At 37.2% G+C, this 16210-nt stretch overlaps 2 protein-coding genes, 1 long non-coding RNA gene and 1 pseudogene across 6 annotated transcripts; 1 reads left to right on the forward strand and 3 right to left on the reverse strand.

The window, feature by feature from the left end:
• Window positions 1–1726: 1726 nt before the first annotated feature.
• Window positions 1727–2581, forward strand: LOC145215680 (uncharacterized). The gene has a single exon (XM_080084425.1). The coding sequence runs from the start codon at window positions 1727–1729 to the stop codon at window positions 2408–2410; it is 684 nt and encodes a 227-aa protein (XP_079940551.1). The 3' UTR covers window positions 2411–2581.
• A 3955-nt stretch (window positions 2582–6536) lies between these two features.
• On the reverse strand, window positions 6537–9614 carry LOC145215681 (uncharacterized). The gene has a single exon (XM_080084426.1). The coding sequence runs from the start codon at window positions 9612–9614 to the stop codon at window positions 6537–6539; it is 3078 nt and encodes a 1025-aa protein (XP_079940552.1).
• A 2930-nt stretch (window positions 9615–12544) lies between these two features.
• Window positions 12545–14009, reverse strand: LOC145215695 (uncharacterized; annotated as a pseudogene).
• Window positions 12600–15900, reverse strand: LOC145213634 (uncharacterized). Of its 4 annotated transcripts, none has more exons than XR_013856859.1 (5): window positions 15781–15900; window positions 15168–15286; window positions 14515–14738; window positions 13989–14333; window positions 12600–13865 (listed from the first exon to the last, which is right to left on the reverse strand). It is a non-coding gene; the product is annotated as an uncharacterized LOC145213634 (long non-coding RNA). The 4 variants fall into 4 exon arrangements; XR_013856858.1 differs by having other exon boundaries at window positions 12600–13862; window positions 15715–15900; XR_013856856.1 differs by having other exon boundaries at window positions 15715–15900.
• Window positions 15901–16210: the final 310 nt, after the last annotated feature.

Consider the following 16210-nt stretch of genomic DNA (forward strand, 5'->3'; position numbering starts at 1 on the left):
CGCGTTGCTTTGGGAGTGGCTAGGTCCGAATTAGTTCCAGTATTCCAACGGGCAGAGTGGAAACTGCAGCCAACCTTAGGATGATAAAGTAGGATGACACCAGCGTTGCTGGCCGAGTTGCCCCCGTGTCGTGTACTGACTGTTGAAGTCAACTGGCTGTTTGCGTGGATAGCGGCTTGTACACGTTTACGATGTGATTACTGCAGACGTTGGTGGAAGCCATTTGATCTCCGATGATGTTGGGCGGGACGGCGTGTTCTGCTAGGAATAAATCCCGCCAACACAAAATTTGGAAGTGTTAGCTTGTCCGATGTTGTCCGATGTGTTTCCTGAAGTAGGATTATCGAGCCGTTGTTGTTATTGCTGTTCGATGACGTTAAGCTTGCATGAAATGGATCCTTTCACATTCAACTGCATGATGTTGAACCCACTATTACTACAAGGGCTTCCCCGTAGAGGTTATCCTTGGTTTGACGCCTGGCTATTTTGTGGATGTTTTCTCCTAGAATTAGAGCGGTAGTCCTTATGACAGCATCTGTTCGGCATCAGAGGTCGTCTTTGCGCAGAGGACTAAATGCCATAACATGAGGGACCACGGGTAGGCTGCTGTCATCTCTCCCCAAAGAACCCATTTAACGGTTTCCCCTATCCATCGCCCCAACAAACAGCAGAAAAACAACGGCCAAACATTTGACTAGTGGAAATTACAAAAAATCAGCACAAATTTATAAAACTCAATATTAATACGTAACAATGCTGGTAAATCAAAAGAAACACAACAGTGAAAGCAAAGTAACAAACCTTCAAAAACAAGTAAGACAAATTAGGTTTGATTCAAAAATCTAACTCTATAATAAAAGAAAACTATGTAATCAAAGGTGACGGTGTATAAGAAAAAAAATAAAAAATAACAGTGTGCGTGAGCGCTCATTATAATCATGCTGTTGAGATAGTAGAGAAGATACGTGACATACCAACCTCAATTGAAAGTTTGTGTTTTATGTGATCTAAAAAAAAAACTTTTAATTAAACAACCCATTTTGCCTATATTGCATTATTTTCCTATAAGTATCTAGGTCGTTTCGTTCAGAAATGTGTTTTAAACTGACACCACGTTAAGAAATCAGGATTGGGAAATATAGTTTATTTTATTGATTATTATCTATATTTTCCCCTATCGTTTGCATGTTATTAAAAAAACAAAATTTTGTTTTGATTTAAAAAGGTAACAAAAATGTCAATAGAAATGGCGCGTGGCTCTGGTGAGAAAAAATGACAAATTTATTTTACTGGGAAAAATAATTTTGTTTAAAATCAGTTACCAGGTTGGAGAAAAAAATCCTCCATGCAAAATAAACAAACGAGCAACTGTAGAAATAGCACAATTATGTCGTCACAAACTGGTAATTACGTCATATAGACTAACATCAGAGTACTTTTAGATTCTAATTTTAACACGTGGTCGTCTTTATCGGTAATATATCAAAAAATAATTAATAAACCAAAATAGGCATTTAACATTAACAAACACATATTTATCTCCAAAAAAGTATTGCTTTACATGAACCAGTGTCAAAATTTAATTATTTGGTTTTATTTATTTTTTATTTCATGAAACTTGAAAAACATCATTTTTTATTTTCCTGCAGATCAAACTGACGAATTCAATCAACACATTCAAAATTACGTTGATTCATTAAATACAAAAAAGTATGACGAAGCAAAAATGACAAAACAACAACTCTCAAGGTCAATCACAGGTCAACCAGGGGTCACTGCAAAAAACCTGGAAGAAAAAGCCACGAAATTTAGAGATGACGGAAAATATTTGGAAGCCATTTTGTTTTTTAGCATTGCCGCAGATTTCTATCTGAAGAAAAATCCCGACTCCGCTGTAGCGAAAAGTGTAGCTCTGTGTGCGATGAGAATTCAAAGCACAATCAAACTTTTGATGAAAAATTCTGATTCATCTTCGAAGTCGAGAAACATAGAAATCGTGCGCGATCATGTGATCCCACTGATGCGTGACATGATTCAGCAAATCCGCGACCTTCAAATAAACGAAGAAATTCGATGTGAATGGGAGGTTTGGTGTTTGGGTCACATTGAAGTGTGTCAACGTCTCATAGGGGATTTGAAATCGAGCGAAACAACAATAAAACTTGGACTTGAACTTATGGAAACAAAGTTCGGGAATGAAAGTTCAAAGTATCAGATCTACGGTGGCTTGTTGAACAATCTTGGTGGTGTTTACGGTGAAACTTCACGATTCAAACAAGCAATCGAATGTTACACAAAAGCAATCGAAGTTTACAAAACAGCGGAGGATTTAACTGAGAAACAACGAGGAGACGAGATTGCAATAAGTGAAAGGGGTTTGCAAATATGCAAAGCGAAGTTGATCAAGTGATTAAGTTTGTTGCAAAACAACGAAAGTTTTGTCAGTAACAGAATTATTGTGAAAGAAGTTTACTTTTTTACTGTAAATAAAATTACTGTTTCGTTTTCTCATCTTTGTGCACAATTGCTGTATTTTAGTGACGATTTTTTGGTACAAATGTAAAAATAAAACTTACTTTTCAAAAAATTGATAAGAATTCAAAAATTTCAGGAGATATTTCACAGAACATCATTTTCCAGGTAAAATCTAAAAAAACAAAGAATTTTTGGTAAGAAAGTTGCAGGTTTGACAATTTTTTTTTAATAATTAAAAACTCAAAAAAGCATTTGTTGAAGTGATGAGGCTTGGGGGTAAAAATAAAAATGTATTCTCCAAATGAACTGGGTTGCAAGTGTATTTATATTAGTTTTCAAAACTTATTATGTATTTTTAACTTTGCCATTAGGACTGCCGTTCAGGATTAAGATAATTTTTAGTTAATATCAAGAAACAACACACCTTTATAAGTTGCATCGGACCAAACACAACAATCTGTGCATTTTCACAAACCAACGAATTTCCACAAGTAAACTGCAACTCTATGTTGATTATTAGATGCTCGGATATAATCACATTTGTCATCAATCTCAACCATGGATCCTGAAAAAGTAAATTTAGGATTTATCCTACTAGGAGAACAAGAAAGTAAAAGGATAAATATCTTGCGAGCAAAAAAACAATTTCTATAAACATGGTTAGAAATGAGTGCAAGTGAGTTTTTAACATTTTATTATACAAACACAAGTAATTGAACCAATCAAGGGTCGCAAACCTTTAATGCTAAAAAATACATTTCTTAAATGCATCAATATGCTTGTCTTAAATGGAAAGGTATTTTCTTTAGTGCTTGGAGGTGTACATGTGTGGGGATACCTTATCATATTGATATTTGCTTGAGATCATTCCTTGTGTTTCAATTTGTTTTTTGTCGATGTTTAGTAAATAGCTGTTTAGTAAACCTTACTCATTGTGAAAGTGATTTTAGTTTGTCAAAATTGAGTTCACTAGCATTAACAACACAAGGTTCAGTTGAAAAACCTCAATAAGAAAGGAAATTATTTGACCTTGAGGCCGAATATTCGGTTTCGGCCCGAACCTTTTTAGGGGGTGACACTAAAACGCTGAATGGGCGGGACGGGCGGGACGTCGCGGGAGATGGCGGGACGTCCTGAAAACCGTTAAATATCGGGTTCAATTGCAGACGGTTAGAGCTATTAAGGTTGGGATAAGGTTTTATAATAGAAAATCATTAAAAAAAAAAATTCCGCCGGACACTACATTTCGCGCCTGAAACGTCCCGCCATCTCTCGCAATGTCCCGCCATAGCATTTTTGCCTAATGTCAGGAAATAGTTGAATAAGTTTTAGGCAGGGACATTTTTTGATTCATATACTATTATAAAACCTCAAGCTCAACCCAACCCTAATAGCACTAACCGTCAGCAATTAACCCGATATTTAGCGGTTTCCGCGACGTCCCGCCCATTCAGCGTTTTAGTGTCACCCTTTTTAGGCTGGTTCGGTACATCACTAGCTGTAACCACAGATTTTATATTCCTCTAGTTTAGATCATCTTCAATATAACTCTGTTTAAAAAATATATTTTAAACAAGGTCACTGTGACCAGAAAAATAACGCACACAGAAAAAAGTGAGCTTTTAATATTTGTTTGCACTTAAAGTATGACGTCACAATCATACAGTAAATACTTGTGACATCACAACACAATTACCCAATCAGACCGAAAATCTTACCTTACTGGATTTTGATATCTTATTAAGGTCAGTTGTAGCTTCGTTTGTGGATTGACAGTTCCTGAAAACACATTTCAATCCATGACCAACAAACACATTTTTTGTTTCAGGGGCTAGCCTGGGTGTAATCATGATCACGTGATACCCCTGATGCATAACGGTAAGCACTTAATGTAAAGCGGCAGGTCCTGAGTTACAAAAATAACAATCAAAATGGAACGCGCTTATGACGTCATAACCACACTCCCGCACTACTTGTTTAAGCTATTTGCTACTTGTTGCACAGGGTAAATGATGCGGTATAAACATTTTTTGCTATATGTTTCAATATTTTTAGTGATTTTTTTAAAGAAAATATTAGTATATAGATGTAAAACAAGGATAAATGAAAAAGATAGTCGCTGTCGGACTTTAAAGTTAAATAATTAATTAGGCTTTTAAGTGTTTGACATTACACAAAAAATTATTTTAATTGGCACCAAGAGTACCGGATTAAGGGTCTGCTGGCCTGTAGGCACTTTTTATATGTGGCCCGAAAATCAGGGTTGCCAACTAATAAATTAGAATTATCAGTTTTGCCACATCATTGTCACAAAGATCGTCGTTGCAACTATAACTCAGGGTACCGTGCAAAAACTTGGTCATATGCCTAACTAAATTACAACTTTGCGCGTTTTTGCGATTGAAAACGCGTTAACTAGTTTTTGGAGGTCAATCTTACCGAGTAGATCACTTTCAATACACAAAATAATTATTTTGAAAACATGACTAAATTTCTAATGATTGTAAAGTGGCCTGGATTTTTGACTAGCCTGTATAGGCACGATCCTACTTTGCCTAATGGTTAATCCGGCACTGGGCACCAATGTTGGTTCTTAGCCACAATACAAATTTCTAATCATATACCCAATGTGGAGTTTATCCAGTAAAATTGCACACAACATTTTTTGCATTTTGGCTGCATAAAATGTTAATATTTGTTATAGCTTGTGTGAGCTTTTTACTGGTTACTTTTAACTTGTATGGCAATGTTACATAAAGAACTGTTGCATTAATTTTATTTTGCAACAAATTAAGATGCAGTACATAGTTGTTAAAAACGTCATGCACAAATTTAAATTACAGTATAAAACACAGCAGAACCAAAAACCTGTTTAAGATAAAATAATGTCTTTCATTTTGCAAATAAGAACATTTGTTCTCCAGGGATGCTGAAGGGATACAACCACATGCACACTATTTTGCAATTTACTGTTTGCCAAACACAAAGAAAATAATGCAGAAAGTTTGAAAATTCATTTTCATTGTTGCTTTACTTTTAAAGTTGGTTTTAAATTTCTCAATTAATATGATGTTATAGTCTTATAATAGTAGTCAAATTTTGTAGATTGTTTACTTTTGTTAAGCTTTCTCTTTTTTTTTCAATTCACCATAGTATGCCTGTCATAAAATGTTTAGTTGGGTTGGCTTGTACCGATTTTTTAGTTTGGGTAAAATAGTGGTAGAGCTAGAACATATTTGTAGTTCTTGGGTCACATGCAAACAGCAAGCATCCTGACAATGACAAAAAAGAAAAGAAACATTTCAAAGTAAAACTGATGTAAAATACTGCAAAGTTTGACTGGAACTGTACTTGTCACACTTTTATCTTCAAACTTGTGTGTTTGGAGCAACTTGGAGGTTCATCTGAATTGCCGGAATATTTCAATTTGGGAGTTTTTTGTTTTAAAGTAACAAGTTTGCATTTCAAAACCATATAATAAACCGATTTTAGATGTCCTTTATCACTGACTTTGGTGTTTGGAAAAAAGTGCTTTTCCTTGTGAAGATTTGATAAGGTTTGGCTATGACAGTTCAGTTGGTTGGCATCCAGCAGGTATATGAGATAATAGATTGATCGTAAATAGAAAGTATCTGTTCTCCCAGTAAATCTCTTATTTATTTATCTAAAAAATAAAAAAAATAGGCGGTGGCATGTATTATTAGGAATTAGGATATGACTGGCATGCATTAGCTTTTATAAAATTGGGCTATACTGTACACAAACTTACCACAAGTATACTTGTATCATATATGATGACATAGTTGGCGCAGAAGTCACAGGACACAACAGGTTTACTTAACAACAGCGCTCCTGTATGTACAGATAACAGATAAGTCTAAAAACCAGACATTTTTACTTAATAATGATGCAATAATCACAAAAACATTACTTGTTACTTACCACTAGCAGGCTACAACTGAAAATTGTAGAATCGACTACTGTTCGGTGTAACTAGGCGTATCACAGCATTTAACAAAATGGACTATATATTGTCGTATGATTTCCACGTCTCAAAAAACTTAGATGTGATCGGATATATTTTGAAACCAGTCGCTGAATGCTGTATCGCATTCATGTACTGTCCGATATCCACCTTGTAACTTGGTTGTGGGGCATTTTAGGACAAGATGGTCTGTGTCTTGCTTATTTGCTCCACAGTGTGGGCATTCCGAACTCGTTCTTTCGCCCCAGCGTTGAAGCATGTGGGCAGTGCGAGCGTGTTTTGATCGCACTCGGTTCGCTGCTACCCAGTGACGTCTATGTGCTAAGTCGAAACCTGGCAGTGGAGTTGTTGGGTCGTCTACTAGCTCTCCTCCAGCGGGCATGTTATTAAACCAATATTGTTTCCATTCTTCAGTCATATCGAAAGTGTTGTCAGTCTCTAAGTTGTAGATTGGATGCCTGGATTTTAGTCTACGTGTTTTTGGTGCTTGTCTTATAATTTTGGTGAGGGGAATTTCCTCTGGAAGTGTTTGAAGATTCTGTATCATCTTCATAGCTGATGCTCTGCGTCGTAAGTGTGGGGGAGGTATTGCACTCATTGTTGGTAGCCAAGTAATAGGGGTGGATTTTAGAGTTCCTGATATTATTCGCATTGTTCTGTTCAGTTGGATGTCCAATTTTTTAGTGTGAGTACTACGCTCCCATGTTGAAGCACAGTATTCTGCAGCGCTATAACACAAAGCCAAGGCAGATGTTCTCAGGACTGATTGACTTGCTCCCCATCTAGTGGCTGCTAGTTTGTTGATCAGTGAGTTTCTAGTTTTTATCTTGTTTGATAGTTTCTGCAAATGTTGTCTATAATTTAAAGTTCTGTCTAATGTTATTCCAAGATACTTCGGATTGGGGTCCGTTGGCAGTTGCTTTCCATCGATTATAATATTGAGTTGTTGGTTTGCGCGGTGATTGTCCAGGTGGAAAAGAGTTGTCACTGTTTTAGTGGTGTTCATTTGTAGATACCATGTCGTGAAGTATTCCTGGAGAGTGGTGAGATCAGCTGTGAGTTGGTTTTGAATCGTTGTTAGACAATTTCCTTGATAAGTTAGTGCCCAGTCATCCGCATAGCCGAATTTAAGACATTTGGTTTTAGGCATGTCTCTGATGTATATGTTGAATAGTGTAGGGGACAGTACGGAGCCCTGAGGTACCCCGTTTTTTATTTTAAAAGTTTTGCTGGTGTCGGAACCTACACATGTGTAGAAGCGACGAGTACCTGTCATTTTTGATATGATTCGCAGCATGGTTCTGCATTTTATTATTTTGGCTAGTTTTAGTAGAAGACCATCATGCCATACTGTATCGTAGGCAGCTGATAAATCTACGAATATGGCTCCAGTTGTGTTTTTTAGTTCATATCCTGTTTCAATGTGTGATGTTAAAGCAAGGACGTGTTCACTGGTGCAACGATGTTTTCTAAACCCAGATTGTTCAGAGGGTAAGAATGGTTCGACTAGTGGCGTTATTCTGGCAAGTATGATTCTTTCCAAAACTTTGTAGGTGCAGCATAGAAGAGAAATTGGCCTGTAACTGCTTGGGTTGGTTGGATCTTTTCCTGGTTTCAAAATTGCTATCACTTTTGCTATTTTCCAATCTTTGGGAAGTTGTCCAGTTTGAATAATGTCTGTCAATGCGGTCCTCAGCCATTGAAGACTGTTATTTCCTAGATGTTTCAGCATTTCTGGGTAAATTCCATCTATTCCAGCAGCTTTGCTCGCTTTTGTTTGCTTTAGCGCCTCTTTTAATTCTGACATTAGTATATGTGATGACAGGTTGGAATCTTCCGTGTATGTGCGGTATAGTTGTTGATATTCTTTTCTTACAGATTTTTCAAAAGTGTGGTTTGGTTTATGGTGTCCTCGTTGTTTAATTTCCTTTGCGATTTGGTTTGCACTTATCGGAGCTGCAGTTTTGGGCTTTGATGTTGAATTAAGGTCCAGTTTATGTAGAAGTGCCCATGCTTTACGGCTTGAGTGTTTGAAGTCGAGATTTTCAACTGTACTGATCCATCTGTTTCTCCTGTCTTTATTAAGCGATGATAATAGTTGGTCTGCTGTATTATTGTCATTTGTTTCTTCGTAAGCTTTGAACAAGGCCTCACTTTCTTTTGACCAGCAGGGAACATACCTTTTTCGTCTACCTCTTGGAATGTAGCGTCTTGCACTTTTTAAAACTAGTTTGTGAAATCTAGGTATTGTTTGAGCTGATGGAGGAATATGGATGCATGTCTGGTCCACGGCTTTAGCAAAGTTTTCCCAATCAGCTTGTTCGAAGTTCCATCTGTTTTTTGGAAGGGAGTTGATGATAGGAATTTTTAATCCAACTGTAGTTATTATGGGCCGATGTTGGCTATGTGGAAAGGAGGGCAGAATTTCTGTAGTTGCTGGCAATGGATCAAGGTTATCGTTTTTTGATACGAGGCATAGATCTGTTGAATAATCTTTGTTCCATCTTGAGGAATGAAAGGTACCCTGGGTTTTGGGGTCGTATAGTAGATGAAGATTTGTGTCATTTATCCATTGTCCTAATTGTTCGCCTGCTTTGTCGTTTTCATTATATCCCCAGTCGGTGTTGTGGCTGTTAAAGTCCCCAATGTAAACAGTGGGGCGAGGAAAGGGTTGGAGAGGAGGATTCGGCCATTCTTTGTTTGGTGGTTTGTACAAGTTAACAACCGTTAGTTCTTTGATTTTTACTGCTGATCTGTGAGTGTTGTTGGATGTTAAGACTGATTGCAATTCTGTCACTTCAGAAGGGTTTTTGGCATAGGTGCATATCCCGTATTTGTCATGGCAGATTTTTGAAATAAGAGTGTATCCTGGTATTCGGGTCTTTGATTCCGGTGATGTTGCTGTAGCGTGGGTTTCTTGGAGTAATGCGATGTCCACTCTGTGTTGGTGGAGGATTTTCCCAAGATATTCGCATTTGGGCATTGAACTTCCCTCGATGTTAAGTGAAAGGATCTTAGTCTGGTTACAGAGTTCAATGGAGCCTAACTTATTTTTCGAACCTGCTGGGCTCTGTGGGTTGTCAGCAGGAACGCGAACGTTTTTATTCTGGGCCACGTTCGATCCAGCATTTTGTTTCATTTCTTTGTAAAGCATCATAGTAGGTAAGGTAGTTATTCAGAGATGTGTACCCAGGATGGCGCATTGCCGTTTGGGTACCGGGTTGGACTCGATCTTAGTGATTGTAAGCCCCTACACCAACGACAAGGTGTCGAGTCCCTTCGTAGGGGACAAAATGGACTGCGATGTTTTAAGCCTAAAAACCGAAAACCCCTCGCAAAAAGGATTTGCTGACTTTTCAAAAATAACTTATCGGTCGTTGCAGTACATTTACCTCCAATTTGCTACAGCGCATAACCTCGATAGGGGTCACGCACAAAAAGGACGGTGTCTTTTAACTCACCTAATTGACTATTTTCGCTCAACAACTAATTTAAGAGTTGAACTGGGCTTAAAACACCATTTTTAGTATTTCGCGCCAAATTTGCTAATTCCTTCTTGACAACCGTAACTCAGGGGTAGAGCTACTAACACCATACGTTTCGCCCGATCCAAAAGTGCCTAATTTTCGATAGGTGACGTAAAGAGCTGAATTATTTATTTAGCGGCTATAAATGGGTTGGTTTGGGAAATATTTACATGAAACTTTTACATTAGTAACTAATTTTTTGGGTTAGTTTTATTGAATTTTAAGTGCTAATACCTTACCCCAACCCTAATAGCCCTAACCGTTAGCATTTTTTTAGATATATCGTTTTGAAAATTCAGCACTTTTGGATCAGGCGAAACGTATGGTGTTAGTAGCTCTGCCTAACTCAGGACCTGCCGCTTTACATTAAGTGCTTACCGATGCATAACATTACTTATGAAATTACTGATGCGTAACAATGTTTTTAGTGCACTTATAAGCGACGTGTTGGTGTTATTATATTTTAGAATTCGCTGTGTTAGACCATCTTACATCCACAACCTTTTGCTGTGTTTAGCCACTAGACTAGTGGTTCCTTAAAAGTGGAACACAAAAGATTTTCATGTGGCACACAAGGTGAGTATACTCGGCAAAAATATCGAAATATCTTATCAGAGACTACTTGCACACAAGCTTACTGTAGTTAGCAAAAGAATATTGAAATTTCTAATCATTAAAACAAAAATCGTGTAACTAGTTCATACTTGTTAAATATAAAAAAACTGCGCATTCTAGATCAGTGGTCGTCAACCTATGGGTCGCGACCCCAAGTGGGGTCGCCTAAACTTTTTCTGGGGTCGCAATAAGTCGCTTTAATTTATTGCATTTTAAAATTGATTACAGAAAATAAAACTAATATTATGTTCTTTTAGATCGCAACTTTTGGTCTTGTTTTGTGGTACAGCTTGCTACCTCCTGTTGCAATTAAATCGTGGTAGTGAAAAACACAAAATGCCTTTATCGCGTAACAATGGGTTTGGACAACGTGTATTATGACTCAACACTATAAGTTTGTAATATTTAAGGTGACACCAGAACGAGTGAATAGTTATTTATGTAACGTACCCAACTATGTCAAATTTTTCTAATCCCGTTTTCAACCACGTGGCTGTGTGAAGCAGGATTTAGTGCCACGAGTGTATTAGAAACGAAACATTGTAATCGATTGGAAGTGGAGCATGACATGCGGTTAAGCTTGTGCAAAGTCAAGCCGCGGCTTCAAAAACTTGTGTATACCATCTCACTAACAGTGCAAACTAAATGTTGAACAATTTGACAAATTTGTGTTCCGAAAATTGGGTTTATGTCTTAAATGAAACGGCTTAAAAACTTTTTTCGCAATACTTTTGGACAGCCATTTTTTCGGAATACTTTTGTATCGCCATATTTCTTTGTAATTATGTATAGTTTGTGCACTTGTTTCAGCATTACTTAAAACATTTTTCTCAGAGTTGATAAAAATGGGGTCGCATGCAAATTCTGATTTCATTTTCCCTTAAATTGGGGTCGCCTATAAAAAAGGTTGAAGACCACTGTTCTAGATTACTTCCACTCGCATTGAAGGTATTTATGATGCAACAAACAGAATTGTCACGAGGTTGGTTGTTCTTGTGGAGATTACTTTTTGGGAATGGAAATGCGAATACTGGACAAGATCATCAAGTGGTACGCCAGTAGAAAACGTTGGTGAAACAGGCGTTTTGCTTTTTCCTTGGCCGTTTTGCGAAAGCAACAATCGATAAGCGTTACTATCAGTCAGAACTGGCTCCCATAACTCATTTTAACAAAGCTTTTGGCATGTCAGGCCATTTCCGCAGCGCGTTCCGCAGTGAATGACTCGATGAGACATTTGTGGACTTCGTGACGTTGCACACAGGAACATACGATGAGAATGAACATACTTAACCTGCTGTAGGAACCTGCATAAGTCTACAATTAGCGACTGCCCTAAAGGTTGGGATTGGGCTAAGCATGTGTCGACTTCTATTTAAAATCTTGTTGTACTCGAAACAATAATCCTGTTAATTTTTTTTTACCTTTTCACTTTATTGGTGAGTTGAGTTCATTTCGCTTGGTGAAAGACAACATAGCAACACAATAATTGCACTAAACTAAAACAATAACCAAGCCAAACGTTGAAATGTTGGAGCGCAAAAACAGAGAAGAGTACAATTTGTGAATCATGACCGAATGAGCTGCAACTACACCTTATTATAAGGCGTTATGTGACGGAAGCTCACAAGAAAGTGAGTGTGGCGCGCAATGAGTATAACTCGACTGGGGGAAGCGTTGGTATGACCAGTCGAGGGGCCCTAAAACTAACCGCCCGTGTTAGGGAAAGAGGGTAGGGTTCGACAGGAAAAGAAACCACTGAAAGAAACCACCGAAAGAAACCCTGTCGGATAGTTTCAAGCGACGGAAGAACAAACCACAAATCCCTAGTCTGCAATAGTAGTTAACTTTTGACATATATGCAGTTTGTATTGTCGATAAAAGTGTTTGGGGCGCTGATAAGGTCGACTTATAGTAAATAAGGGTGCTAGTTACATAAGTCACTTTAATGAATTAAACACAGACAAGAATGCATGAACATTAAATAAAAAAATAAAACAATGTACAATACTACACCACTCTAACAGAAAATGCTGTTTTCATAAAAAAAAACTGTGAGAGAATACATAAGAACACTGCAAGCTTGTGGGTGAGAGTCGTTTAACTTGAACAAAACTGTACAAAAGGTGACAATCGTAAAACATAAGGACTTGTGTTACAGCGCAGTGCCATACCCGATTCAGCAAATGGTGCAAAAGTAAAGCAATATAACGTGCAATTAATGCGGCAACAGGTAAATATAAACGCAATATTATTCGTTTCGTGGTGGGAATAATATCGTTTGTGTATGTGAGTGTGCAAAACAAAATGCAATTAAAAAACTTAATAAGATATTATGTGTTCAAAACTCGTGCAAACAAAACGCAGTGACGTTTGTGATAGAGTTTGCATTCCTAAGTTGGCCGGGGATTTCACTCCATGGTTTTGGACCAATATATTGCTGATTGATGAAAGTGCCATAATAAGGTTTAAAGAAGTTTGATTTGGCACGTGTGAAAATATTTGCTCAGAAGAAAAAGCAGAAACATAAGCGGTTGCGCGGTGTTGGGTGGATATACAAGCATCCACATTAGCCTGAAATCACAACAGTTAAAATTGAACGTTATAAGAAAAATTCTTCCGGCAAATGCAAGCACAACATCACACATTGTAACTCTGGTACATCACCTAGCGGAATAAAATATGAGGGTATGAGTGTTTTTAGAAAACGGAGGACTAAGAGGTGACGTTTTGTAAATATAAGACCAGTGCTTTAAAACAAGGCTGGTTATCCCGCGATATACAACCCAGGGGAAAAGTAACTTCTGAACATCCAGAAAATAATCTCACAACTTTAAACAAGTTCTTTGGACACTTCGAATTCGCATCTTTTGCAAGTTTAAATTTTCTCCCATGTTACATACTCATCGATTTTGGGTGGAAACGCTTTGTTAAATTTATACATGATGTGCACGTTTACTTTGTGGTCGAGGCAAACAAGTTAATTATGTGACGCATTGTTTACTGGCGAATCTGAAATACAAACATCTTTGGAATGCGATTTTGTCTGTGTGAAGTTGGACACGCTGGATGAAGCAGTCGTGCCAAACTCACTCACAGCGTGAGACAGAATGTCAGCGACCACTGAGTTGATTGTCGTGTTGATGAAAATTCCGTTTAGTCCCGGAGTCAGATTTGCACTGGAATAAACACTGGCTCCAGTTGTCGTTGTAAGACGTCCCTCGTCCCAGTCGGATATTCCCGTCCCAGTCGGATTCAGCTTGCTGCTTAATAGAGAATATCAATTGATTTGATGACGTCACACCGAGAGCATTAACCACGAACATTTAACTACTTGTGACGTCATAAAACAACAAAGAGAGAGTATATTCAAACAAAAATTTACTTACGGGCTGTTTAGATACGGACATTGTATTTCCACATATTTAATACGCCCAGTCAGGGTTTTATTAAGGTTTGGTTTGGGTGACCGCTAAGTAGTTTGAGGAGACCGCAAGTGTTTCATTTAAATACCGAAAAATAGCCATATTTGCTTAAACGAAATTTTGGGAAACCGCTGGATAAATTACCGAAACGGTCCCCCAAAACACCTTAAAAAAACACTGCGCCCAGTGTTGCACACTGTGGCAGATAAATGTTGTGTTATTTGCCGGCGTCGATCACAAGTCAAGTAGAAGCGGCGAACAAGATCCACCAGTGGTCGCTGTTGTTTCACGATTGCATCGAAACAAACACTTAATACAAAAAAATGTTAGTTACGTCATATCCATGTACCATAACGCCGATGCGTCAGTTTCAAAAAAATGGTGACGTCATTCCGAACTTACACGATAAACGTATTGTCAATATATAACTTGTTTATACATTTGATACGCCCGACGTTTCCCCTCTTTCGAATCACCCAATGTTACGTACCTTTGTGGGTTGTGAACTTATAAGTCTGTGGTATTTGCTGGCATCAGTGGCAAGTCGATTCGCGACAGCAAATCCGCCAGTGGGCGCTGTTGATTCACGATTTACATTCGGTCGGGGATTTCCCTTCGGTTGTTCGGCTGCACAATTTGCCATTTCATGAATTCATCACATTCCTCTGTGAAGAGCAAATGTGGTCTCGCTACAGTGATTCCTCCGAGGTAGGACTGCAAGGAAAACGAAACATTGCTAAGCAAACATTAAAATATCCACCAAGTAAACTATTTATGTAATTCCATGCACATAATGAGAATTAAAATTAACACAACATTAAGTTACAAAAGATACAAACAATAAAATTAAAGTCGGAATGAATCCCTTCACAGACTATTATGAATCAAATGTAATAAATAAACAAGTAGCAGACAAAATAGGTCTTTTTAAACATCAGTGACTCAAATCAATGTCATAATAACTACTATGTATATTCAATTTAAGGTTATTCTAAACAAACTTTCTGGATCAACAAAACATGAACTGTAGCATGTACAAAATACAACATGGCATATAAAGTTTTGACATTGAAGTGTTAAGTGAATATCGCTTGCAAATTGCATTTTTGCAAAAGTCGGAGTGAAAAAAAGTGAAATGCAAACCTGCAAACAGACATGATGACTTTTTATCCTAATCCAATCTTGCAAATCAGTGATTATTATCACAACAGCATATCCACTCTGGTCATCAGCAGTCAAATCTTTTTGAGAAGTTGTTGATCCTATATCAGAGAAGAAATCTTGCATAAAATAGACATACTCTACATATTCAACCTACTATGATCCAAAATTAAATGCAGAATTCTATAACTGACTAAGATTATGTAAAACCAATATAAAAGTGTCATTTATAAAGAATAAACTTAATAACAAAATTACCACCGCTAAAATTGAAAAACTTAACACAAAAAAGACCAACTGCAGTTTACAGTAACATTTTATCCAAACATTTTTATCCAAAAGTCATTTAGGATCTTCTTCTCATCCAATAAGAGTTTATTTGCCCAATTTTTGCTTTCTAGCAGATTTCATTAAAACTAGCCAACGTTTCGATGTCTGAATATAAAAGTGTTATTTGGAAAGGATAGGCTCGTTACAAGATATAAATCAACATTTAATATCAGCACAATATAACTTTTAAAAAACAAACCTCAGCCAAGAGTCATTTTTACAGAGGAATATTGATTGCAATATGTGGGATGTGGACAATTCAAACCTTATATGTTTAGGCAGAAACTTGTAAAGCATGAAAACGACATCAAGATTTTGTCTGGAAATGGATCAGCTAATCAAATTCCTTGCACAGTTACATAACATCTTTGCATTTTTCCATGTTGTAACAATCTGGAAAATAAACAGTCTTAATTTTCAAACTTTTAAGAATCAGGTTTGAAACAACACACAAGGAATCAAACCAAACTAAACAACACAGCTGAAAACATACCAAGTATCAGAATAGCTGTTGATGAAAATGCAAGAAAAATGTTGGATAAATTAAACTGAAAAATGCCTAGGCTTAAATCATTGTTGAAATTCGCACGCACTTTGTCTGCACTGTAAGTATGACACCATTTTAACACAGTGCTTATTTGTGACATCATAATGGAATAACTGAACATTGAAGCATCAGCTGTTCATTGAGTAAT

This window comes from Phallusia mammillata, chromosome 2, assembly GCF_965637545.1.
Source record: "Phallusia mammillata chromosome 2, kaPhaMamm4.hap1.1, whole genome shotgun sequence".
In the NCBI taxonomy this organism is placed as follows: domain Eukaryota; kingdom Metazoa; phylum Chordata; class Ascidiacea; order Phlebobranchia; family Ascidiidae; genus Phallusia; species Phallusia mammillata.

What these genes read in the sequence shown, in the direction of transcription:
- LOC145215680 (XM_080084425.1), top strand. Translation starts at nt 1,727, where the DNA reads ATGACAAAACAACAACTCTCAAGGTCAATCACAGGTCAACCAGGGGTC.
- LOC145215681 (XM_080084426.1), bottom strand. Translation starts at nt 9,614, where the DNA reads ATGCTTTACAAAGAAATGAAACAAAATGCTGGATCGAACGTGGCCCAG.